General features: G+C 40.8%; 2 protein-coding genes across 3 annotated transcripts; one reads left to right on the top strand and one right to left on the bottom strand.

Annotated features, from left to right (window-relative positions):
• Positions 1–6,953: 6,953 nt before the first annotated feature.
• On the top strand, positions 6,954–17,164 carry LOC115026493 (lactase-phlorizin hydrolase-like). The gene is made up of 14 exons (XM_029459340.1): positions 6,954–7,021; positions 7,109–7,787; positions 7,878–8,526; positions 8,623–10,173; positions 10,435–10,703; positions 10,810–11,100; positions 11,190–11,388; positions 13,093–13,295; positions 13,438–13,544; positions 13,636–13,767; positions 13,872–14,095; positions 14,288–14,524; positions 14,955–15,008; positions 17,109–17,164. The coding sequence occupies exons 1-14, from the start codon at positions 6,954–6,956 to the stop codon at positions 17,162–17,164; spliced, it is 4,719 nt and encodes a 1,572-aa protein (XP_029315200.1).
• gjc4b (gap junction protein gamma 4b) lies at positions 16,570–25,261 on the bottom strand. Of its 2 annotated transcripts, none has more exons than XM_029459754.1 (3): positions 25,047–25,261; positions 18,282–19,455; positions 16,570–18,151 (listed from the first exon to the last, which is right to left on the bottom strand). In XM_029459754.1, the coding sequence occupies exons 2-3, from the start codon at positions 19,420–19,422 to the stop codon at positions 18,138–18,140; spliced, it is 1,155 nt and encodes a 384-aa protein (XP_029315614.1). In that variant the 5' UTR covers positions 19,423–19,455; positions 25,047–25,261; the 3' UTR covers positions 16,570–18,137. The 2 variants fall into 2 exon arrangements, with proteins under 2 accessions (XP_029315614.1, XP_029315613.1); XM_029459753.1 differs by having other exon boundaries at positions 25,074–25,261.
• Between the last annotated feature and the right edge of the window lie 1,556 nt (positions 25,262–26,817).

The raw sequence follows: 26,817 nt of genomic DNA, 5'->3' as shown, positions 1-26,817 counted from the left end.
TTTGCTTCTCACTTTTCTTTATCTTGTGTTTTTCATTAGATTTGGCTTAAGAGTTCAACACAATAAGATGAAATGTGTTATTTCATTGGACTAGATGTATTCTTGTTTCAGGAGTCGAACAATCTCTTGTTTTGTTACAGAAAATGTTGCTCCCCCAGGTTGTGAATACCCACGCAGAACCTGAAACAAGCGACGCAGTACATTTTGTATGTCCAAGCTTAATACAATATGTTCCTGACTGCTTGCTCAGGAAAGAGGAGTGAGAGGTGCGGAGAACAGTCCCAGCAGAGTCAAAGTCCTGTGACAGTGTGATAAACATGCAGCTCTAATCCACCAACAACAAATGAGTGCACAGAAAGAGAGCTTGAGGAATGACAGCGAGGCGGGGAAGGCGCTTTGATTTTTGCTTTCACCACAGTGCAATCTGTACGCCAGTTGTGAGCAGCATTACTATGGTAACAGCGGATTACCGATCGATTACATAACTGGAGCTGTGCACTTAAACCCACAGGATAAAGAGTCACATTGTGCTGGCTTTTGTTGCTGGCTTGTACAGTATGGACAGTACAGATTACTCACACTTCACTGATGTATAATTTGAATTTCAAATACATGCGTGAGATTCCCAATTGTCATGTTCCATTAAACTGTACCTCGTAACTTTGCTCTTGTTCATATGGCAACACTTTCTTTGATGCATGATGAACATACTCATGATATAGCACTGTATAATTATAGTTATAAACGCTCATAAATATTCATAATGCTTTATAACAATAATCATAACACATTATGAAGCATTTTATAATGACTTAGTCAAGTATCATAATACTTCATAATCGCTGGTCACTGACATTTTAGCTTTAATGTTTTTGAACATTAAACAATGAACATTTATAGTGATTTATAACCATCTTAGAAAGTATTATGTCTGCCTATACCTCAGGAATTTAATTACTTTACTTAAAGCACCCAATGACCACTCAGGGTAACTTCAATAACGCATTATAACAGTGATTATAATGCAGTATAAAAAGATTCTAATGTATTGCAACTATGAGAATTATAATACACTATGATCCCTTGCAAAAAATGTGAGTGCTTATAACTGTAAATATATAGCGCTATAAGAAGATTATAACACATTTGTAAGTATATTTATAACTTATTATAGACATCGGCGTCATAGAAAGTCTTACCCATATATTTACTTCTATTCTTATAGTAATTATTTCTGTCTTCATGCTGCTGCAACATTTCCCCTCTGACGATCAAAAAACGCTTATGACTGCTTATCTTAATAAATATGTAGACAGTAATCTTGCAGCTCTATTTGCACAATATTATTAAAGGAATACTTCACCCTAAAAATGATCATTTGTTTTTCAATTACTAACTAACATGTGTTACCTTGAATTATTGTAGAAAACTTTGTTTTCCTCACATGCATCCACGGTGAACGAGAATCAAAAACGTAGAAAAGTCTTGATGAATTTTAATTTAATGAATTCATAATTTTAACAACAGCAACACTAGATCAAAACATCAGTTTACAAACTCTCACACAACTCCTGCAGTATAATCCAAGTCCCATGTATCCAGATGTATGCTCACTACTTCCCAAACATAAGAATTTACGCTGAAACCTTAATATTCAAAACACTTCCCCATAAGCAGTCTCACGCTTGCCCAGGCGCACTTCCCCTCTGTGAGAGAATTGTTTACGCGGAAGCTTTTTAGCTCAATTTATCAAGAATATTGATCAGTTTTTTTATTCTTTGTTCACCAAAAGCCAATTAGGAATGTATTTATTTGCAATAACTGCACTATATACAATATGCAGAACCAGAAGCTGAGTATTTGAATGCTGCGTTAGATGTAGACATATTATTACAAACACGTATACACGTCACGGTGTTCTCTCATTATGACTGTAGCTAACAGTTTCATAAAAGTCAAGATGATCTCCTACATACGTGCAGAAAACTCTCAGCCCTACACTGTGACTGTAAATCAGTTCCTGCTCGTCTTCGAGGGTGACCTTTAAATATAAGAGCCACTTGTGTAATTAAAACCTATGGGCTGCATGATTCACCTCCACACCTAATCACGTAAGAGGTTCACTAATAAGCGTGGGCACACATTCACCACACAGTTTGCACCATTTTATGTTATTATGAAAATCTATACTCCTCTATACACACAAGAGAAACAACTTTACAATTACACATGGGAGAGAGGATGCAAAGATACTATGAATGGTGGATAGAATTTATGGACAATATAGTGATTTTAAAGTGAATGTTAAATTAAAGGTGTTAAATAAGTACACATGGGAAATCTTACATACAGATGTAATTCTGCAGGACTGATGAGTCCAATTCTGTATGAATCATGCTGTGCTCACCTCAGTACACAGAAGGAGCCAAGCAGTGAACACCTGCAGGGAATTTAACCGAGCACTCCAGTTAACTGTGAAATCCACCAGGGCAAGTGTACTGCTCACTCCTAATTACTATGTTCCCCAGTGAAATTTATACTAATTTATTCCTTTTGTTCCCTGAGAGCACTTTTAATGTAGAGCCCCTCGAAACATTTTGATTGTGTTTTCAAATCAAGAATAGCAATTATGTAGAGAGAAGTGGTATTGACAGCGGGGTTGAACCCCGTGCAACATTCATTTAAGCAATCTGTTTGTCAGACATGTGCAGCTGATAGCAGTTAGCTCAGTGTTACTATCATTACCACAACTAAGGAGTTAGTTCATTCCTATGGCCATTCCTGCTGCTCACAATGAGCCATGTGCAGCAAAGTTCTCTTAAATGTATCTTTTGTGTTGTGCCATGTGCAAATACTCTGGCACATACCCAAGAATTGAAGAGATGCCACCAATACAAAGACTGTTAGACACAGAAGAACTTAAGCAGTAGTGAAATTGAGGGAATGTTAAATAAACTTAAAGGTTCAATGTTCAATGGATCCACCTGCTCCAAATAAATAGGAGGCAATATTTTACTTCTACTACTGTGTCAATACAATCTAAATTCATTAATCATCAAAACCATCAGTTAGTAAACAACTATAGCATGTTAACCTGTTTTTTATTTTAGTTGTTGTAGTTTGTTATAGTTATTGTATTCTACGTTTTAGAGTATAATAATATGTTCTTTATATTGTGTGTTGTATTCTACAGTAAAACCTCTCTCTTCCAGTGTTGATATATTTACTATGTATGTTTTACTCCTTTGTAAGTCAGTCAGTCAGAACAGACTGCTGACACTGAGAGTGTATGGATGTAATGTTGACGAGCCCTGTACTTCTTCTCCGTCTGTACTCAGAGCAGACTGGAGCCACAGTGACTCACAGTCACCTCCTAGACTGGACGGAGCGGCGTAAGTCAATTAGCATGCTAACTTCAGTAGATATCTCTGCAACACAACACATAGTCTTACACGTGTGATCAGGCTTGGGCAACTAGAACACCTTTGGTTCAGTTTAGGGAACAATCCTGGTGTTGGTTATATATTGAAAATCTAAACATGTCATCATGTTATTTAAATCAGTTAAACTACACTTGAGTTCGTCTCACTCAGGTGCAGCAGTGAATGGCATATGAGCCAATCAGTGAGTCATTTGGATTCAATTGGCAGCCCTACAATACAAACTCTGTGAAATCTAGTTTTTTTGTCAAACTTGCATATTGAAAGAGTAAAAAGAAAATACAGAGAGAGAGAGAGAGAGAGAAGAGAGAGAGAGAGAGAAAGAGATAAAGAGAGAGAGAGAGAGAGAGAGAGAGAGAGAGAGAGAGAGAGAGAGAGAGAGAGAGAGAGAGAGAGAGAGAGCAAGAGAGAGAAATAGAGAGAGAGAGAAGAAGAAAGGGCATGTGACAAAGGTTACCAGCGAAGGAAAGGGGTGAACTAAAGGAAAATTCGCTCTAGTATTGTGTGTATGATGGGGTTGGACTGCCCCGCAAGTCTTGCAGTTGTTTCGACCTCTTTGCAGCTTTCCTGTCCAGCTTCCCCCGTTCACAGATGTCCATCTAGAATTGATGGTCTCAACTCGGCAAGGTCCTGGTGGTGCCTTATTTTCTTTTTGTGATATGGTGTATTATCAGCCTTTCAAAATGTTTTATACCTCTCCTTATCTTAACACTTTGACATTATGTGTCAGCAACTTGTTACCATACCTTTATCTGCCCTCTTGCACACATTCATCACATAACAACAATATGTTTGGATAACATTGGTATAGTCCTATTTTACAAATTCGCCAGCGTGTGTATAAAGTAGATCACAATGTGATTTGGTTTTTCCTTCTTGGAATATGTATGTTTTTTCTCTGTTGCAGAAGCTTTCTTTTCACAATTAAAACTCTATTACCAACAGTGTCTGTCAACCTGAGCAAGGTGGACATTGACAGTAATGAAGCTATGGTATTCAAGTTTTCTATATGTAGTCCGATAAAGTGAGATTTTTACTATGATCAAAGGGAAAATGCCTTATGTCCCTTACGGTGTATCAATGAAGGCCCTATGGCAATATAACTTAAACAAGCACTTTTTTTCACTAGTAGACATGAGTGGAATAACAAACCGTACTGTATCTCCTGTTTTGAACAGATGGACTTCTTGTCAGTGCACATTCAATATAAATGTGCATCTGCATCAAAATTTACAGAGGAACTGAACAGCGTACAGGTACAGTAAACATTAAAGGGTGTTTTGTTTTCACGTTGAATTTCATATTTTGTATCACATTGCAGCCACATGCATGTTATGTTGTAGATGTCCAGTGGGGATTTGCCAATCCTGATATACGAGATGACTGTTCATGGTTGTCCCAACACTAAATACCAGCTTCTTGGCAATTTCTTACAAGGTAAATGTCACTAAAGCTGACTTAATACTACTCTACTATAATTTTCTACGAATAACTTTAATAGACCAAGTATAGAACATTTTCTACTAAGTACTAGTACTGATTAGGATAGATATTCTGACTAATTGGGCCTGATCTCCTGTTGCTACTGCCTCTCTCTGTATTGAACAGCATAGTGTCTCTCATTGTGTCTATAGGTAGTGTGCAAACACGTGACAAAACTGTGTGACGTATGCGTGCGACTCCATTTTGGATGCAAAGGCAAGATTCAGAGAAAAGGTCCAAATTTGCGGCCTTGACCCATACACGCTAAAGCCGTCGGATTATATTGAGGATTTAGAGTCATTACCGCCGATTGAATATGTGAACTACCTTGTGCTACAAACGTCGTGGGCAACCAACGCACAAATGAAGGCATACAAGAGCTTAGATGCTTATAATTTCTTTGTTTCTGGCTGGGTTGGTAGTCTTCTTACCAAACCACTGAAAGATGGCAGGGTGCTCGTCCATGCCCGTGTAAATCACTCTCAAAGAGCTCGAGATACACCGCTCAAGCCGTGGTTTGTGAGTGAGAAGAGCGGCGATGTTGTCCTCGCACACTGTGATTGTATGGCTGGATTAAGCGAAGCATGTTCTCACATTGGTGCTTTGCTTTTCGCAAGTGAAGTAGGCTCAAGAATAAGCAAAACAAAAACATGCACAGAAGAAAAGAGCAAATGGCTGCCATCACATATAAAGAAAGTGCCTTATTTACCAGTCAGCGATATGGATTTTACCTCGGCCAAAAAAAGACCGCTTCTCCTGATGACAAAAAGTAAGATCTTACAGTGTTCGGGTAAGCACAAATGTTTAACGTAAACATTGAAAACATAGCTTTAGCATAAGCTCTTACCAGATATATAGTGGACGCCACACACACGGGTGAATTGTGCTTTTTCTTCTGTTAAATCCTTACGAGTTATGTTGCTAAACCACAGCTTACGGTGTTCGGTAGACAGCAATTCATCCCTCTTTTGTGGATTGTTGTTTTTGATGATTTTAGGAAATCTAAAGAACTCTCTCTGGGTCACGAGTAGCGTTATTACCACAATTATACACTGCGCACAAGGTTGGCATTTTCTTTCAATCTTAGATGTTTAAATACAAAGAAAATTCTGAAGCGTTGCAGCAACTCACACGTGAACGGCCGCCGTCTTGGTTATGTATACATCCAACATGGTTGACTTACGGGTTGGGAAATAAGCGTGATGTCACATGCACACAATCTATTGCTGAATATTGTGGGCAGCTGACATCCTATGAAAAAATGTACTCTACACAGAGTAAGTGTTGAACATTTGGAGCAAAATTCCTACACAATCTGAACCAATCCTCTGTGGTTTTACTGGAGAAAAACAGATCAAGGCTAGCCAGTTAGCTAACCCTAACCCTAACCCCTAATATCATAGCCCAGAGGTTGACTTTTGACCAAATATCTGCCAAACTAATCACATCAGCCTGAACTGTACTTTAAGTTTAGTGCGAAAATGTTAGCATGCTATCACACTAAACTAAGATTGTGAACACGGTGAATATACCTGTTTAGCATCAGAATGTTTGGATGGTCATAGTAAACATTCAGCTGTAAACTCTTGGGTTCCATTCACACCAAATCAGGAGTTGTGCGGTGGTTTGGGAGTGTCACTTAATTAATGGCCCATTTACGTCAAGCGACTGCATGACGATTAACGTCTGTACTCCCTAGGCAAGGTTGTACAGCCATGGGTCGCCAGTTACGTGATTGGCCAGCACAGCGTGATGTCGGGCTGCGTTTTTTCAAAAGTTTTAATAAAAGTCTATTTCAACTTTTTCCTCTACACCATTTTTTTTGTTGGCATCCCCTGCGTTCCCCACTGCTGCAGTCCAATCGCACTACTAATATTCAAATTAATGGGAGGACTGGCATTTTTGCCACAACTCCTGATTTGATGTGAATGCAGTCTTAGTGTTTTTATATAACAAAAATAAATGTCTGCATATGTCAGTATGTATTAACTTTGTCCTGCTCTCATCATAGCCTTATTGAGCAAAACGGATATGAAGATCATGGGATGTGACATAATGGATATGTTGGGTAAGCTGGAAATGGAGGATGTCCCAAAGAGGTAATTGTTTATCTTGGTGAAATGTTAAGTTTCATATGTACTGTTTCTTGTTTGTTTACATTGTTTTGTGTATTTTTGTTCCAACAGTAATGCTATTACAGACTACAATGGAATCAAAGCATTTAGAAATAGTTATCAGAATGTGTGGAATAAGTTTGGGGCCCAGACCACACAAGAACGAGATTTGTTCCTCAATGAATCATTCCCCTCTGGCTTCCAATGGGCCACCTGCAGTGAGTCCTTCAAGGTTGAGGGAGGCTGGGAGGAAGATGGGAAGGGAGAAACCATTTGGGACAGTTTTGGTCATGACGGCCTAGCCTTTGCGAATCAGACAGCTGATCTAGCTTGTGACAGTTACCACAAAGTGGATTATGATGTCTACCTCCTGCGTGGTCTTCATGTCAACACCTATCAGTTTTCTATCTCCTGGGCCCGCATTTTTCCCTCAGGCCACCGGGGCAGCCAATCAGAGAAAGGTGCTCTCTACTATGACAAGCTGATCAATGCTCTCATTGAATCTGGCATACAACCTGTTGCCACTCTCTACCACTGGGATCTGCCCCAATCACTCCAGGACTATGGTGGATGGACCAACGCTTCCATTGTTGAAGCTGTCAAGGACTATGCCGACTTCTGCTTCTCCAGGTTTGGAGACAGGGTCAAAACCTGGAACACATTCAGTAGCCCCTGGGTGGTGAGCCATGCTGGGTATGGCACTGGTGAGCACCCCCCTGGAGTAAAAGACTATGTGGTTTCCTCCTATCAGGTGAGAGCAATATTTTTACTTTATCTTAAATACATGTTGATGCAAAGCCATTCTTATACATTTACCTCATTATTTATCTTTTCTTTGAAGGCCACTCACAATATGCTCAAGTCTCATGCGGAGGCCTGGCATTCCTACAATGACAAGTACAGGAAGACACAAGGAGGGAAAGTAGGCATTGCATTGAACTCTGACTGGGCTGAGCCAATGGATCCCTCCAGACCTGAAGACATAGCAGCTGCAGATCGCTACCTGCAGTTCATGCTGGGCTGGTTTGCACATCCCATATTTCTAGATGGAGATTATCCTCCAACACTCAAGACTCAGATTGAAAAGAAACAAAAGGAATGCCCCCTCTCTGAGCCTGCAAGACTTCCAGTTTTCACTGCTGAAGAGAGCCAGAGGATACGTGGAACAGCTGATTTTTTGGGATTAAACCATTATACCTCCAGGTTGGTCAACAACAGTGTTGGTGGCTGCACCCCTGGTCCTCAGGGCGTGGGCAACTTCCAGGCACATGTGGACCCGGCATGGTCCTCGACAGCTTCTGACTGGATCTATTCTACACCTTGGGGTCTCCGAAGGCTTCTAAATTACATTTCCACAGAGTATTTGAATATTACCAAAGTGCCTATCCACATTACTGGGAATGGCATGCCTACTGAGTACAGTGGGGACACTCTCAATGACATCAGTAGAATAGATTATATGAAGAGTTACATCAATGAGGCCCTGAAAGGTTAGTGTGTGGAATTTCTCTGATAGGAAACCACCTTGTACACAGTGTTGAAGTAATGTCAACTCTAATGTGTTGTTGTGTGTGTCCATTTTTTAGCAATATTCCTAGATCGAGTGGATGTGCAGCAATTCACGGTGCAGTCACTCATGGATGGATTTGAGGGAAAACAGGGCTACAGCCAAAGATTTGGTCTTCACCATGTCAACTTTGAAGATGCAGACAGACCAAGAACCCCTAAGCAATCTGCATATTTCTACTCTCAAGTTATCAAGCAAAATGGATTTGGTGGACATAAAGGGAATATTTTTAAATTGGCAAAGATGCAAATTACCCAACGTCTAACTGCTTTATCACCATCAGAGGTTCCATCTAAATCAAAGGTTGTCTGGGAGAAATTCTCACACCAGTCAGAATTTCAGAGAAAACTCTACCACTACGGCACTTTCCCTCAAGGCTTCAGTTGGGGAGTATCATCTTCATCTTACCAGATTGAAGGTGGCTGGAATGCTGATGGGAAGGGGCCCAGCATCTGGGATACATTCACCCACAAACCTAGCAGTATTCCTGATAATGCCAATGGAGATGTGGCTTGTGACAGCTACAACAGACTTGAAGAAGACTTCTACATGCTGCGAGCTCTGAGTGTGAAGTCATACAGATTCTCTGTGTCCTGGTCCAGGATCTTTCCTGATGGTCGGCGAACATCTCTGAACCAGAAAGGTGTTGATTACTACAATGGACTCATTGATGGACTCTCAGCACATAACATCACTCCCATGGTGACACTCTACCACTGGGACCTTCCTCAAGCTTTGCAAAGCCTTGGTGGCTGGGACAATGTAGAGATGATTAACATTTTTAATGACTTTTGTGACTTCTGCTTTGCAACCTTCGGCAACAGAGTGAAATTTTGGGTGACCTTCAACCAGCCTCATACAATTGCATGGTCAGGATATGGACTTGGACAGATCCCACCAAATGTTAAGAATCCAGGAATTGCACCATACAGAATTGCACACAACCTTATAAAAGCCCATGCCAAGGCTTACCACACATATGATGATAAGTATCGCAAATCCCAAGGTGGTCTGGTTTCCATTGCCCTCAATGTTGATTGGATTGAACCTAAAGATGTTGATGTTCCTCGTGAAGTGGTGGCAGCTGACCGCGCTCTGCAGTTCCAACTGGGTTGGTTTGCTCACCCCATTTTCAAGAATGGTGACTATCCTAATGCAATGAAGTGGCAAGTTGGAAACAAAAGTGAACTCCAAGGTCTTACAGAGACAAGATTACCTTCCTTCACTGTTGAAGAAAAGAGCTTTATCAAGGGAACTGCTGACATGTTCTGTGTAAATCATTACACTACAAAGATTGCACGGCATGCTACATTGAGGCTTTCCCCTGCATCATATGAATATGACCAGGACTTGTCAAAAGCAGAAGAAGGTGATTCACCAACTACTGCCATCACTAACCAGAGAGCTGTAGCGTGGGGATTGAGAAGACTCCTCAACTGGATCAAAGAGGAGTATGGAGATCCGGAGATTTACATTACTGAGAATGGAGTTGCTACAGAATTAAAGACAACTTGGGATGACTCTGCCAGAGTGTTTTATTACAAGACCTATGTTGATGAGGCTCTGAAAGGTGCACTGACATATATACATTTATTAAGCTAAATATTTATGATTGTCATTAACTTTAGATATTTAGTGTTGATCATTTATTTGTGTGTGTGTGTGTGTGTCTGTCTGTCTGTCTGTATGTGTGTGTGTCTGTCTGTCTGTCTGTCTGTCTGTGTATGTGTGTGTGTGTGTGTGTGTGTGTGTGTGTGTGTGTGTGTGTGTGTGTGTGTGTGTGTGTGTGTGTGTGTGTGTGTGTGTGTGTGTGTGTGTTTTTTAATAACAGCCTATGACCTTGATGGTGTGAAGGTGAAAGGATACATAGCAACATCTCTCATGGATTCCTTTGAGTGGCTAAATGGGTACAAAGTAGGATTTGGGCTGCACCATGTCGACTTCACTAAACCAAACCGCCCGAGGACACCCAAGTACTCAGCTCATTTCTACTACAAAGTCATAAAAGACAATGGCTTCCCTACACCAGATGATGAGAAACAAATGTATGGTCATTTCCAAAAAGACTTTATTTGGAGTACTGCAACGGCATCATACCAGGTAACTGTTTACATAAAGCCCCTTCAATTAATGGAATAATTGCACAAATCATTTATTATGCGGTGTTTGTCTGTTTAAATCTCTGTTTTATATTTACTGTCTCTAGATTGAAGGGGGATGGAGAGCAGATGGAAAAGGTCTTAGCATCTGGGACAAGTTTGCTCACACTCCCCTCAGAGTGTTCAATGATGACAATGGGGACATAGCCTGCAACAGTTACAATAAAGTAGAAGAGGATGTTGCTATATTGAGGCAACTTAAGGTGACCCATTATCGTTTCTCCATATCCTGGCCAAGGGTGCTTCCTGATGGCACCACCAAGCACATTAACGAGGATGGACTCAACTACTACCACAGACTGGTGGATGCACTGCTCGCAGCAAACATCCAACCTCACGTATGAGAAATTCTTGCCAGCATCTCAAAAAAATATTTGAATGGAAAGTTGTTTTCAGTAAACCTCAACTGCCTTTTCTTTGTTGTCAGATCACTCTTTACCACTGGGACCTTCCACAAGCTCTGCAGGTCATTGGGGGTTGGGAGAATGACACTATTGTTGTCAAATTCAGGGATTATGCTGACCTCATCTTTAGCCGTCTTGGCCACAAAGTGAAATTTTGGATTACCATCAATGAACCGTACAATATAGCCAATGTAGGCCACGGCTATGGAGCAGCTGCCCCAGGTATTCTTTTTACATAATGCTTTTCATCCCACACTCTACCTCGCACATCACTGTTTTGTTTAAAAAAACAATCCATTTTGTGACACTACATCCGAGGGAACGTTAGCTAGTTAACAGTGGCCAAACACATTTGTCTCTACTCGAGGATGTGCCGAGATTGGCGCGGTGATATTCAAACGTAACATCATTGGTCATTGAAATAATGCGTTTTAATTTGATGTTTTTCCTTCATGTGGACTTTTGAGCATATTTAGAATGTGCTATCTTTGTATATTACCAAAACACAATGGCGGGCCGTGCATTTCACACCTAGGCCTTCAGTGATGTCCTACTGTATAGGACCTGCACAGACCTATCTGAATTATTCCACCACTTAATACCATCATTATGACGCCATGGCAGTATAACCGGGCGTTGCATCACCTTAACATAGTCAAGTACAACAGAGTTATATTAATATTTCCGAAGCATTTATAATCAATAAATCCGCATTTCCCTATTTTTGTTCACCCTTTCGTTGTGGAGCTCCGTTTCCCTGCGCACTTGGGTGTCCCCAAAGGTTTTCAAAAGCACCGTTGCCCAGCCATGCTTTGGTGTCTTGTTGCTGCCTTGTTTAGACAACTCAAGTTTGCAAACCCAGTGTGGCTCCAAACACCAAATCGATCAGTTGTAAATAGCAGGCATTCCCAGCAGTACAATTTGCAGTGCCTCTCGGAGGCTGTGAGCCAGGGGTACCGCTCGTAGTTAGTGATTTGAAAGTGGCAAACCCTTTTCCCGGCTGTGATAGGCTCGCTAGCGTCGGGGTTGGCCGTTCTCTTCTCACGATGTCTAGCTTTTCTTGAAAAGTTTGTCTTGAAAATGACGTTGTAATTATATCTGCGACCAAATCGATCTCTTCTCCTCCTTCAGCCATTGTGGGTTGAAATTTACGCAAATTAGCTTGTTCAAGTTCAGTTTGTAGCTCTGCATAGCTCTGCCTCTCAATAGTGCGTATCCAATCAAAATACGTGCAGGTTCTGACATTCTCGTACGCCTGCTAGCTGGCCCCGGTGTCGCCAACTCGAAATCTGATTGGTTAACGCCATAGTTTTGTTTCCGTTCACTTTAAGCTACAGGTGCCCGTACTGTTGATTCTGAAGGCCTAAGGGCAGATTTATTGGACCCTGGCAACACATTATGGCTGAAATATGATTGGATAAAAACTCTAAGTCTAACAGTCCTCCAAATCTCGATCTGAGGCTGTAAGCAGCGCAACCAAGAGGAAAGCTATGAAATGAAGAGAATGGGGGAATCATTTAATACATATTTGTGGAAAAAATATATAAAAATTAAATTTATATTTTGATGATATTTAGGCAAGCAGAGAAAGCCTTGCTGGCCCTGACGGCCCACCACTTCCAAAACATCAAAACATCAATACACCTAAATCTTTCATTTAATCTATGTATTTAGCAGTAGCTCTGTGATCCACTAGATGGTGCATTGAGGCCCACCAGTAGATTAAGAATGGCTAAACCTTCTGGTTTAAAAACAGGTTAAAAAGTGAAATTCAATCAAAACAGTTTTGCACGGCCATGGAGTGTTTTTAAACAGCGTGTTTTCTGTACACCAATTAGTAATCTTGACCTTTCTAAACCACAATGACAGAAAGCGTATCGCTAAACAAACTAGCCCATGTGTCTGTTACTCTTTGTGTGTGTCCAGGGATCAGTTTCCGACCGGGCACTCTGCCCTACATTGTGGGTCACAACCTGCTTAAAGCTCACGCCGAGGCCTGGCATCTCTACAATGACAAGTACCGGGCCAAACAGCAAGGAATTATCTCCATCACCATCAACTCTGACTGGTCAGAACCCAGAAATCCCTATAAGCAGGAGGATATTGATGCTGCAAAACGTGTCGTGCAGGTACTTTAAGGATATATTTAATGCTGTTATTCTTTGCAGGGGTTTTTTTAAACGCTTATTCTTTTTACATTTTACAATAGACATGTAAGGCAGTAGTTGCGCTTATGTTCTTTAATAGCTATTTTTGTGTCTCCTTGTGCAGTTCTACATTGGCTGGTTTGCCCATCCTGTTTTTAATGGAGACTACAGCAACATGATGAAGACAATCATTCAAGAGAGAAGCTTTGCTGCTGGTCTGCTGAAATCTCGGTATTATAAAAAAAAAACATTTAAAACCTGCAAGAGAAAATTGTTTTACATTCATCTGGTAAATATAACTGCTTCTATACAATCTTTCTAGGCTGCCTGAGTTCACTGCTGAGGAGATTAAGAGGATTAAGGGGACCTATGATTATTTTGGGTTCAACCATTACACCACTGTCCTGGCATTCCCTGTGAACTATGGAAACCTTCAGCACTATGATGCTGATAGGTAAGCAAGTACCAACATACCTACTATACAGGACACCAAGTGGGGGATGCAAGTTATCATAATCATGTGGTGATAAAACCATTTAACTGATTTGATCTCCACAGGGGTGCAGGAACAATTGCTGATCGTACCTGGCTGGATTCAGGCTCATCCTGGCTGAAGGTCTCACCGTTTGGATTCCGCAAGATATTAAACTTCATTAAGAAGGAGTATGGAAATCCACCTATTATCATCACAGAAAATGGCATGTCTGAGCGGGGGCCTATTGACCTAAATGATATTCATAGAAGCTATTACTATGAAAAATACATCAACCAGGCACTGAAAGGTATCAAACAACAACTTCCAACATATATTTTTAATAGAGACCTGTGGTAATATCTCATGTAAAGCATCTCTAAGTAAAGATTGCTGTGTAATGGTCCATAGTAATCTGGTCTTCTAGTAGACCCGGGATAAGCGGTAGACGATGGATGGATGGATGGATGTATTCCTAAAGGTGTTGATTTTCTCTCCCCAGCTTACTTGCTAGATAACGTGGATATCCGTGGCTACACAGCGTGGTCACTGATGGACAACCTGGAGTGGGCCACTGGCTTTTCAGAGAGATTTGGCCTTTTCTACGTCAATCACTCAGACCCTAAATTGCCTCGAGTCGCCAAGAAATCTGTTGCCCGCTACTCCACCATCATCAACTGCAACGGATTCCCAGACCCCGCCTTGGGACCCCATGAGTGCTTGAACAATGTGTCTGAAGGTAAATTGATGCGTCCACCAACCAACACCCTTTAAGATAACTTAAACTATGTATCTCTTTAATCTGTACAAAAAAAACAAGAAGTGGTTTTTCGAAGGTAATGTGCCGGGCTGTATCTTAATCAAAAGCATTGGAGCGGAGTGGAGACCAGGTGCTGGTTGGAGGATTGTGTTGCCTTTAGACAGGTCTAGTTTCCTAATGCTCTGACGTCTTAATGCTAAACTAAAGCTAACTGTCTGCAGTTTCATATTTAACTGATAGACATGACAGTATTATTGATCATCTCATCTAACTTTCGGCAAGAAAGCTAGTAAGTGTTTCAGTCATAGAGGAACTTATTTGGTGCATTTTCTTTACTCACATTTAAGAAAAACTCATTAGATTTGCAGTTAGTATTACTAATATGATAACCTCTGCGTCTTCTCTCCAGCAACGAGTGCGCCGATCACACCTGTTCCCGCTGAAGACACTGTGGGCTTCCTGGGTATGAAGCTCTCTACCGGTGATGCTGAGACCGGACTTACCACCACATTTGCTCTACTGGTTGTTGCAGCATTTGGAGCCATTTGTTTATCCTTTTGCCTCTTTAAGGCAAAAAAAAATAAAAAATCGGTGTGGAATTTATAAAAATGGAAGGGAAATTCTATTTGAAAAATATGTGACCTGTCTGGGATGCATATTCATGTAAAAAACATTTTATAAAACTTCCTGCATGTAAATAAAATTGCAGATTAAATCTTTCGATACACTGGAGGCTGTAAAAATAGTCAATTGTTTTACCAACAGCACGATTCATTTATCTAACATCTCCAATATATTACTGCTGTTCTCAAGTCTGTTTATGTTTTGTTTTTTAATACAACTTGCTCATAATCCACGTTATTTACTGCTAAAACGGATTCCCTATAGATGTATCATGCAATGTGAACCACACTGAATCCCACAAGATCTTCCCTTTGTTTGTGGGAGCACTCCGTTCTGTATTCAAAAAGAAAAACACAAAGAAGTAATTTACAGCAGCAGTTCCACGCTCAAACCAGTGAGATAACCTTCCACTTTGATCAAGCCAAATATGAAACTTCTTGCAACCACGTTTACCTACTGTCACGTAACATAAAATATTCACATAACATAATCACATAAATTAAAATGTGAAATATTTCATACTTTGCTTTTAAATACATCAATATAAAAAGTGTTCAGAGTTTATAGACGTTTTCAGAAAGTTCTTAAACACAAAATGATAAAAGATATTGGAACATGCATGAAATACTGGATTGTGACTTGCAGAAGTAAGATCTGTTGTTACTCAATAATGCCATGTAAGTCATTGTTAATCATTTGCTGTGCCTGTGGTTTATGGTGCATTTCCTGGAAGAAAAACCACATGGTCCCCTAAACCTGCTGAATCCTCAGAAGCTGCAGTTCAAATGGCACCTGTGGTTGAGCATCAACTCTGTACAGATCAGCTTTTGCCACTAGAGGGCCCTGCAGGGTCATCCTGCTGCACACTGGTTTCAGAGGAGATTCAGAACCTCTGAAATCTTTAACCATTCTATGATGCAATCACTTATATATTGTCCAGCTAATGTAATATTTTTTAATTATAAATAAAACAAACATACAGAATGTGATATGTTCTGAATCACTGCATAGATAATTTCTCCAGTTTTACCTGCAGTTTAGCTGAGCCTATGTTTAGCATTAAGGTTCAACTTTTTAATTTCTTTATAGTACCCATTTAGCTGAAACCGCTTCAAAATGCAGCAAAGATATTCGGGCATTAAATGACACAGGATGAGCCTCTTAAGTGTAGGGGTTAATAAGATAATACGCTAAGATATTCACCCTGGTCTCAAACTTTAACATTTTCTAAATACAATAAGATTTTTTCTGGATGCAAGTCTATACATTTTCTTTAGGTTTTAGTCATTGGCTGATTTTGCTACGATCAGATCGGGTGAATAGCTACAGAATAACTATTTAACTGGAATTAGACATTTTTTCCATTTCAAGCAAGAAATAAAACCATACAGAACATGGGGAAACTTTTGTTGCAAAATTTATTTAAAAAACTAACCAAAAGTACTATCAATACAAAAAAGTATAAAAAGTACAAAAAGCATTGTTCAAAAATAACTTGAGATGACAATTTGAGTGGACACTAGTTGGCACTGTGGGTATTATTCAGAAGACAAAAAATGGCATCTTAGTAGAGCGTGTTCAAGGCATTGAATTCACATTGAAATGAATACATTGTTTTACAACCCTCATTGAGAACAGTTATCCAAACATCCGCACTTTCAGCAGGTAACGAGCATTTTCTCTTATTGGACCAAAAAATAATCCAGGTATGTACGTAATTCCAATGACTGTATTTATATTACTGTTACTGTATTTTATTCTATTTAATTGTGTACTCGCCACTTTACTCTCTTGCTCTAACAACGTACATTTCCCCATCATGGGACAAATAAAGGATTTCTGATAAATGGAATGTTTGCTGTTCAGAGACGACGCGCAAATAACAAAATAAGCCGTAAATTATAAATTTTTTTAAATGTACTAAATAAAACTGTTGCAGTTGTACCAAACCAGTTTCAGAATGCACCCGTCCATGGACAAGCTTCAGGGAACTAAGACAGCAGTGAATGTCATTCTTTTAAAATACAAATCTGCCACAGCGACAAAAGCCTCTTTTCAAGATCACAATACTCACTAATACAAAAATAAAGAACAGTATCAAATACACGTTTTAAACAATACAAGACAATATCAAGAGTTACATGTTTTTCAAGCATTACCCAGGTTTGTTTATTCCTTTGGACAAAGGCACCCCAAGTGTGTTCCAGTTACCATCGAAGCACCAGGCTTGAGAGTTGACTGGTGCATTTTCAAAACAAGAAAAAGAAAAAAGAAAAATGACACACTTGAGAGAAACCTTTGTATGAAAATTAACTCCTCAAAAGTCTTCATCAGCATAATAATTGCAGTACCTTTCTTATACGAGTGGTGCCTTGCTCATTAACATTTTTTTTGCATCTCACACACACACAAAGTACAAAATCTTTTATTTTTTTACTAAAACTGGCTTGGTTATGCCTTAACAAAATGCCAGAAAGAGTTCCAGTTTAGGTCTAAGGCAAACTTGAGATGCATTCACTGAACTTCCAACAGAGGACAAACACTTAGAAAATGACTAACCAAGTCTCTTTTTTATATATATATATAAAAAAAAACAAAAAAAAAAACTAGCTGCCCTGAGGGAGAAGTACATGTTAACCTTAATCGTTCTTGCTGCACGACGGTAGTTTGTAAGCACTTTGGATCTTCAGACAGGCGTCCCAAGTATTGCTGGGTTGAGACGACCGCTCTCCTCCTCGTTTGATTCGATGTTCGACCATGGATGACTGGCCGTAACACTGAAAGGCTTGGGTTGACTTCATCCACCTCAAGCAAATGTCACTCACTCTCTCTCTCTCTCTCTCTCTCTCTCTCTCTCTCTCTCTCACACACACACACACACACACACACACTTTGATTCCCTTTTTTCCTCTCACTGATCCTGATGTGAATTTAGGTCTATAGTGTCAGCTGATGGCCTGATGAAAACCTATGCACGCAGACCTGTGAACAGAGAGATTGAGTCAGTAAAGCATTTTGTACTGAGCATGGCTTCAAAAAAAAAACAAAAAAAAACCACACAAACATGATTGCTTATCCTAGGATGAAAGGATGAAAACGGTTGACATCTCACCTTTCTCACATGTACTGCTCTGCTTCTCCTGGGCAAAGTTTAGTCTGTTCTGCTCGACTGCGGTGCCGTTGGACTCTGGGCTGCTGCTGCGTGACGGGCTGCTCTCCCCATTCTGGTAGGCCATGTCCAGATGCTGCTGAGCCAGCTTCAGGTGTCTCCGCAGCCTCTCCAGCTCCCGTGATGAAGTCTCGTCCCCAAACGACTCACGACCCGAGTCTCCCAGATTATCCCTGAAGCCAATTTTTCCCGATGGGTCCTTCTTCAGAACGGTGTTGTAGCCCGGAGGTGCCGATGGCTGGCGGCAGATCGAGGACCTTTGGCTGGACAGAGCTGGGTGACGGGGGGTGGCAGGCCGGGGCGCGCAGAAGCAGTCTCGAATACCACTGATGCCGAGGTGAAGAATCTCCAACAAGGTGAAGAGCAGACACAGGGCGCTGACTCCATACATAATGAGCAGGAAGATAGTTTTCTCTGTGGGGCGTGAGACAAAGCAATCCACGGTGTGCGGGCAAGGAGAGCGCGTGCATACATACGAGGGTACCACCTCCAGCCCATAAAGGACGTACTGTCCAAACAGGAACGAAGCCTCAAAGATGGCACGCGACAGGAGCTGAAACACGTAGACCTTCATCAGGCCGTCACGCTTGATGCGACGCCGTCCGTCGTGCTTTTTGCAGGGCTTAACAGTCACTTCCTTCTCCTTATCTGGCTCAATCTCTTCCAGGATCATGGGGTCCTCCTCCCCATTATCCTCCGCCTCTTCGTAGTCTCGGTTTGCACCACGGCTCACTATCGGCATCTTCTTCCTGCCCCGAGGCAGGTAGTCATCGTCCTCCATGCGTGCAATCTTATGCATGGCAAAGCCCAGGTACATGACGGTGGGGGTGGTGATCATAATCACCTGAAACACCCAGAAGCGAATGTGTGACAGCGGCGCAAACGCATCGTAGCACACGTTCTCACAACCGGGTTGCTGCGTGTTACACACAAATTTACTCTGTTCATCGTAGTAGATTGACTCGCCCCCAACAGCGGTCAGCACAATGCGAAAGACAATGAGGAGGGTGAGCCAGATTTTGCCCACGAAGGTGGAGTGGTTGGAAATCTCGTCCAACAGACGAGTAAGGAAGCTCCAGCTCATTTTGTCTCTGAACCAGGAGGGAACCTCTCGAACCTGTGCAGAGAAAAAAAAATGTTTTTTTGAATGTATTCAGGTGTCATTTTTAAAATGAAAAGAAAGTGGTGCCAACAGTAAAAGAGTGCAGGTGGAAAGTAATATTTAGTAGTCATTGAAAATGTAGTCTTAAAAAAACAAAAACACAAAACAAGTCAATATGGCCAAGCCGAACGAATGACCACAATTCACAAAGATGACGTGATTTAAATTGAGACATTAGAATGATCTGGTTGTCAATCAAATCAATCATCGATCAAACCTTAGACTAAGACCAATGTTGACCCGGTCAGCTTTCTCAACCCTGAAGAAACTGTTGAGAAACAATAGTTTCTCATGTCATTTTATGCAATACTTTCATGGGTGTATGTTTTTATGTTGTTTGTGAGTCCCTAACCCGAGGATGTTTTCTATCATTAAGTGCTAGACAATACATTTGAGTCTTGAATCCATTGGTTGGCCCCCAATTTTGACAGTTTTTTGCACCAGATAGCCACACAGTGGAGCTATTGTGTCAGTTAGAAATCTGAGATTTCCTGCACCAACCACTGCATGCTCAGACAAACATCCATTAAGAGGTCTTGGTAAATGCCATCACAGAATCATGCACCCACAAACACACATCTCAGCCATCTAAAGACTGAAGTGAAATCATGTAAGCAGCATGCTTGAGACATACACTGAAGAAATTAAAACATTATGAGCTCTGGTTTTCAGAGACCAATCAAAGGGGTGAAATGTCTAGTCATGGTTTGGTATTCCAACTAAGATTGCCAAAACAGAGTAGTGAGCTGATGGTAAAAACACAAGAGGCAATGAAGAGCTCTTGTGGTTTCACACCATCTGTGACCAACCTCATAAATTCTACACAGTAATTAACCACTACTATAAACTACCAGGCCTGTACCAAGTTGGTAAACTACAGCAGTGCGTTTCTCTTAGATTATACCATTCCTTCCCTCAATTTAAGGCTTCAGGCCCATTTCACTAATTTTACAACTTGTCATTTTCTTAGATCACCAAAGTGCATCCTGCCATAGACAATCAGACCATCTGCTTCCAGGCCTGTTCAGGGTTCTTTTTTGCTTCTCTTAACCAGGAGGTTAAAAGCTACCAGACGTTGGTGAACTCACAAATCTTGGCGTCTACAGATTATGCTGCTAGTAAAACTCTGCAGAGGACAAAGAGATTACCACAAGATTATGCAGATATCAATTAGCCAATGGAAAACTCAGGAATTCTTTGCCCTCTCTAGCACGGGGTGGGACACTCGTGTTCTTAACCATCAGTAGTAGTGTGGTAGAATCTTACAATCTCTTAATATTCCTTCCTGGCCAGAACCTCACCGCAGGATAGGGATCAAAAACCTTAAATAACAAAACTTTATCATATAGGCCTATACAAAAAAAACTAGATAAGAGATTAACAACAAATTGTCTATCCAAATCTAAAGATATTTCTTTCTTCTTCTTCTTTTTTTTTATAAATAGAAAGCTTAATGGCTACAATTATAGTAAAGGAACAAAACTAGCGGACTAAGAAATGTAAATGTAATAACTGATTTGATCACAAACAGTCAATGACAGAACCAAAAGTCAAAGCAAAATACAAAATAAAGTTTAAAAAGAAGGTGTCTATGAACACATTGTAAAACCAAAGAACTACAAATGGCGGTGACCACCATCAGACCTGAAGGGTTTGGCGTTTGGCTCTGTAATATCTGTGGAGACACGGTGTTGAAGCGTCCTGATTATCACAGGACTTGGGAAAACAAAGTAATATTTACAATGTTTCTTTTCAGTTTAGAAAATAAGAAATATTTAGAAGGCTAAAAATGATTGCATAATGATATACATTTCAACTTAGGCTACATCGTCGTCGGTCCACACAGATCTGATGTCACCTGCCTCACATTAATACACGAAACAAATGCAAATTTCGACATTGTTTTTCAACATTTTCACCCAACTGGTGCTCTTATAATTCCGTCATCTTGTGGTTCCCTCTTCCAATGCAACAATATAATCGTTTTCCGAATAGAAAAGGGACGCCGCCTATTGCCTACCTCGATGAACAACTCCTTATAAAATCGTATAACGGCAGTGTACGGAAACACGCATTCATCCGCATTTCTTTAGCATAAAGTAATGTGGCATTTGAATGCGCATAATGTTACAGCCAGAGAAGCAGGCAAATACTGCAACGTAGTTTCACTTGTAGCGATTTTATATCTGTATTCAAAACAACCCAGCAAATATTCCCACTATAAAGCCTGCCTACACATTTCTTTATTCTTGCCCATAAAGCTTAATCTTCTTGCTAAAGAAAAATACAGGAGGTATAGTTCTCCAACTTTACTTTTTATCTTGCTACTCACTCAAAAAGGCACTACCTGGTGGGGAAAACAGCAACACTGCTGCCTATAAACCCTATTTTAAAGCCTAAAATAAGCCTCATTTCCTTTCTCTTGTCGGAGTGTAATCAAGTTACATACTTTAATATTGTCATGAATTGGATTAGGTTACTGACTTTAAAGTAACCCTCCAAACCCTGTAGATAATCCAAATGGATTGTCGAAATGAATGTTAATGAGGAAATCAGATTGTATATATCCCAAATCTAAAAACTATAAATTTGTCAATATGCATTTTTCATTAAGGGATGCAAAAAATACAATAACTCAAAATCAAATAAACCAAAGAGACACGTACTGTCCGACAATCCCATAAACCAGCAGTGACAAGCCTTTACGGATGATACTACCCCCAAGTGCTCCAGCAGAGGTGCTTAATAAGAACCGTTAGTATGGGCAAGTCCTGGTGTGTGGAGCACTGTATGAACATGACGCGTGATGTTAAAGAGTGAACATAAAGCACAACATGTTTCTATTGTGCAGCAGCCACTAAGAAAAATCTGATGAATGGTCAGCTTTAAGAGACTCGCTTTCATGATTGACCCAGTAGCTGCTTGTAATACATTACAGTTCATTTAGTTGTCGCTTTTGTCCGAAGCAGCAATAAGTGCAAACAATCGCGAGGATACAACTCTGAACAGCAAGAATTTTGCACGCACATTAGCTTCAAATAGGTACACTCCTTTAAGTGCCGAACAATAGCTTCAAATAAACCAACACACGTGTTTACAAGTCAAAGACACACACAGTATGAGAAACTCGACTATTGTATGGATTGCATGCAAGGTCCTGCTGTATTCACCAATAATGTCACCATGCAGTGAAACTAATTCCTGCATGTTTCTCCACTAATGTCCAATGCCGTTTATTTGCTTCTTTTATGATGTTTGCCTATTTACTGCTCCCAAAGACGAACCGCTGTTATCTTTCATCTGTGGCTTTCTGCAGTGCTGCTGCATCCTGCAGTTACACCTGAACACACAACTTTACAACCAGGTTTCCACAGCAAGACAACTGACTGAAGCCTCTATTTAGTGGAAGCATTTGTCTTCATGTTGAAAATGGAGGAATATTTAGCACCAACTCAAATATCATACATCGGAAGTCTGTGAGCAACAATTTTATCGGCTATATTCTGCCATCAAATCATCTAAAACTACAATGCTCTTCTGTTAGGCTGCAATGACATGTAATGAATATAATTCAGCAGCACACTGTGATGCTTGTAATGTAGGTTAACGGTTATGAGTTGCCCCAAGCTACTGTCAGCACTGACATCCATGCCTAAGGAAAACCACAACCCACATGCACGCGTCTGCAAGAGAATGTGTGTCAAATTTGCTTTAAACACAAGAGCCGTCAAAATGTAAAGCTGAAGTCTGTAACTCTGAACATAAATATTGTATTTGTAATTTCCATGGTCACATGGAAGATTTTAGGGCTGGCACACGTCTTTGACCTGTTGTGCTGCCTGCTAGCAACTCACTACCTTTCTTGACGACAGTGCAAACCATGTCTGTTGAACAAGAGCCGTCCCAGAGGAACTGCAACAACATTTTCGTAGTTTCACACAGCAGCGCAACAGATCTGGTAGAGAATACGCTTACTACGCTCATATTTAATCAGTGGCTGACTCAAAAGGATTTAAATAATATTATAACTTTAGTGGCTACATATACATCTCATCCAGGCAAAGTCATAGACTGTGTCTTCTATAGCCCAACAGATACTAGATTTATTTTAGGGTAATACCAATATTGATACTTGTTAGTTTAAAAAAACCCGATCACAATGTGTTTTTTTCACACAAACTAGCATTGTTGATACAGGTTTGATACATGTACTACCTCAAACATTTGTTATATAGTATTAACTGCACTGCCTTGTAACATACTTGCCAACATGTATACCAATACATGTTTGCAATAAGTAGATACCAGCTTAACAAATGTATCAGCCTGAGCATATAAAACCCATTTTAAATCTCATTTTGGAAGTGCTCTTTTAATGTTAATATCTTGAAATAAGATGCGTGTCTAGTGTCGATCAGATCGTGTCAATTTCCTGTCCTATATACACCGAGGCAGCCTCAGCCTATCGGTGGCACTCCAGAGAGAAAAACAGCCTGTTTCTAAGTAAGGATTTTAAAGTAAAGCAGCAGAGTCTCAACACTGACCGAGCCCTGCAGAACAGAGAGGCTTTTGTGGCTCTCACATCTGGGAGGCTGGTTATGGCTATCCCTCCCTTATCCCAAAGAAAGAGGCCCTGGGCTTGGGGAGGAATAGGCCACACACAAAAAAAAACTAGAATACGAGTCAAACTGGGGAGTGACTTTCACTGGACTGTAATGATGAAACCAGGAAAAATAAGACTTATCCGCCCTTCGCGTCACCATTAGTCATAATACCAACACAAACTCAAAATGAGTCTGGAGCTAATAAAAATGGAGACAGAAAAAAAAGGTGTAGGCCTAACTGATAAATCACTAACTATTCAAAACACAAGGCTATACAGTGAAAAAGAGAACTAAATTAATCAAAATGTGTACGGCGCATAAGATCAAAAATCCTCCGCGTGGCTAACGGGACAACGTCACCGCGCCACTACACATGCTTCCAGACACTAATCGATGGATAATTGCGCTAACGGTGTACAGCTGCGCCACATTGTTTGAAGTCACGAAGTAGTGTCTTAAGTAGTAGTGGTTGAAGTTATGAATGGCTATTCTCTAGAATGAGATTTTGGTGGGGGCATAGCCTATAAAAGGGGGAAAGGGGGGAAAAACAAGACACGATCCCTGCGCGTTCCTCCATCACCAAATCCAGTCAAGATGCCTCTATAAAATTACCCAAATGTTCTGCATGCCCGCAGAATTACACCAAATGCTGCGCCAATATAGCGTGAATTACAAATTCTACCATATAATGTGACTATGCCTGTTTTTAACGATAACGCTACCAGCCTGTGCGCGTGAACTTAAGTTAGTGTTATAACAGTACATTTCCCGACCCGGGTTTTGTGGACACTTGTTATTTAAAAAAGCCGAAATTATGCTAGCAGCTTCAAAAACAACTCCGCGTCCCTTCGGCTCAAAAGTTATAAAGATATATCCTAACTTGAGCCGCAACCCAATTGTTAGCTAAAAAGCTAGGTAGGGATGTTGCCGCGTTTGCCTTACCACGATTTGTTTTGTGTCTTTTCTCACCTTCTGTCGTGATTTTCGGGTCCTCTGCTTTCTCCCAACGGCTCCTCAAAGTTGCCGCTTATCTCGAGAGCTTTTCCTTCGTCTTATCTTTATTAAAATAAAGCCCTCTTGCTCTAATATCAAGCCATCCAGTGTTTCTTTTCTGCGAGGAGCCCGCTTGCTTCTCCAGTTGCGTGTAGTACTGCGGGATGAGGACAAAGACTGTTACGATATCCCCCCCCTCTTTTCTCCTCCCAGTTTCAGCCAGGCACCCCACCCCCTGTCTGCGCAGAGTGGAGCAAAAACGATCAACTGCCAGCATTCCTGATGCAATGCTTGCTTCGTCTAAAACTTTACCCTGGACTCAGATTCTGAGAATAACCCAGAGTAACTGCAATCTGTTAACCCAGAAAGCAAAGCTAAATGCCATATATTTAGTCAAAAATATATACAAATTCAAAGACACTGTGCTTAGTACTTAGTATAACTTAAAAAAAATGCGAAATAGCCTATTACACCTTTTACCAACAGAAAAAAAACGTTGCATGTCATGACCTGCAAAAGTGTGTATCTGCATGATGTGCCCACATTGCTTTAGGCAGCAGGTGAAGATAAACACAAGTAACACAAGTTTGTGCCGTCTGTCAGGCAGCAGCTCGATCACCATGTAACCTTTGTTTCTGTTGGGATGTGGAGCAACATACTGCCCCTCTTCCTGCTGATGCAGATGTTCGGAAGTTGTTGCTATCATAGGGGCCCCTTCCTCAATGTCACACTTTCTTTAGCAAGGGCAGCACGTGCGTTTCCTTGGCCCCGCTTAGCATCTCTTTAAAGCTACATCCTACACGTAATAATGCTCATTAATAGAAGACAAAAAAAGCGTGGATGCTATTTTAAGCCAGGATTTATGTCCCACATTGAGGGGGTCTGGGCCAGCAGTGTCATGAATCACAAGGGGAAAGTGAATAGTCAGTTGCCTTAACTCAGCACTATGTGGACTTGAGAGACATCAAGAGAGAAAAAAGTGGCATCTACCATCTGCAGAATGGCATCAGCCTTACATTCAATCAAAGGTGAGATTTTCCTTAAGCAGTACAATTTCCAGTAGGCTTACACTGCACTTTCCCCAGAGAAGTGGCTCAAATGAGATATGTGCGGTTATCCAGATTAAATATTGCAAGCATCCAGTCAGCATCAGTCTCCTGAGGTAGTCACTCAAATTGAATGATCACATTGTTCTGACCGGATCTCCTGAAATGCCCGTCTTCATTGCTTACCCACCTTAAGTGAAAAACGCAGACAAAGCAGACCCTGCAGACCCTGCAGACCCTGCAGACCCTGCAGACCCTGGAAACTCTGCTTTCACATATTGCTTGAAGCGATTGGGCTGCAAAGATCGTGAAATGGTGTTACGTTGTCTCATCTTTTCAATTAATTGGCTGGTGAGAACACATTACAAGCAACAGATATTGTTTAATATCTACTCTACTGACCTGCTGCAAACAGCAGGTCAGTAGAGGAATGCGATGCCCTTCCCCCTTCTCAGGGAGCAGCAAAGCTCTATTGTGAGCCACAAGCATGCTTTTATTCATGGGGTGTAATGTGGGGTGCCCTGGTAAACCACAGTCCTAATGACAGAGGAAGATAATCTGGAGACTGAGAGCAGCCCAGCCTTGTGGTTCCTTCAAAGCATAAACTGAAGTTGAAGCTCTCATGTTGCTAAAACAGAATATATTTGTATGAATGCATGTGCATTAATCTACAG

The sequence above is a fragment of the Cottoperca gobio genome, chromosome 21, assembly GCF_900634415.1.
Source record: "Cottoperca gobio chromosome 21, fCotGob3.1, whole genome shotgun sequence".
Taxonomy (NCBI): domain Eukaryota; kingdom Metazoa; phylum Chordata; class Actinopteri; order Perciformes; family Bovichtidae; genus Cottoperca; species Cottoperca gobio.
The sequence above is the reverse complement of the archived record's forward strand: the minus strand, read 5'-3'. Positions and strand labels throughout refer to the sequence as shown.

Coding starts and splice junctions, on each gene's coding strand:
- gjc4b (XM_029459754.1), bottom strand. CDS start 19,422: ATGAGCTGGAGCTTCCTTACTCGTCTGTTGGACGAGATTTCCAACCAC.
- LOC115026493 (XM_029459340.1), top strand. CDS start 6,954: ATGAAGATCATGGGATGTGACATAATGGATATGTTGGGTAAGCTGGAA. Junction 7,788..7,877: donor ATGTGGTTTCCTCCTATCAG/GTGAGAGCAATA, acceptor TTTTCTTTGAAG/GCCACTCACAATATGCTCAA. Junction 14,525..14,954: donor CTTGAACAATGTGTCTGAAG/GTAAATTGATGC, acceptor TCTTCTCTCCAG/CAACGAGTGCGCCGATCACA.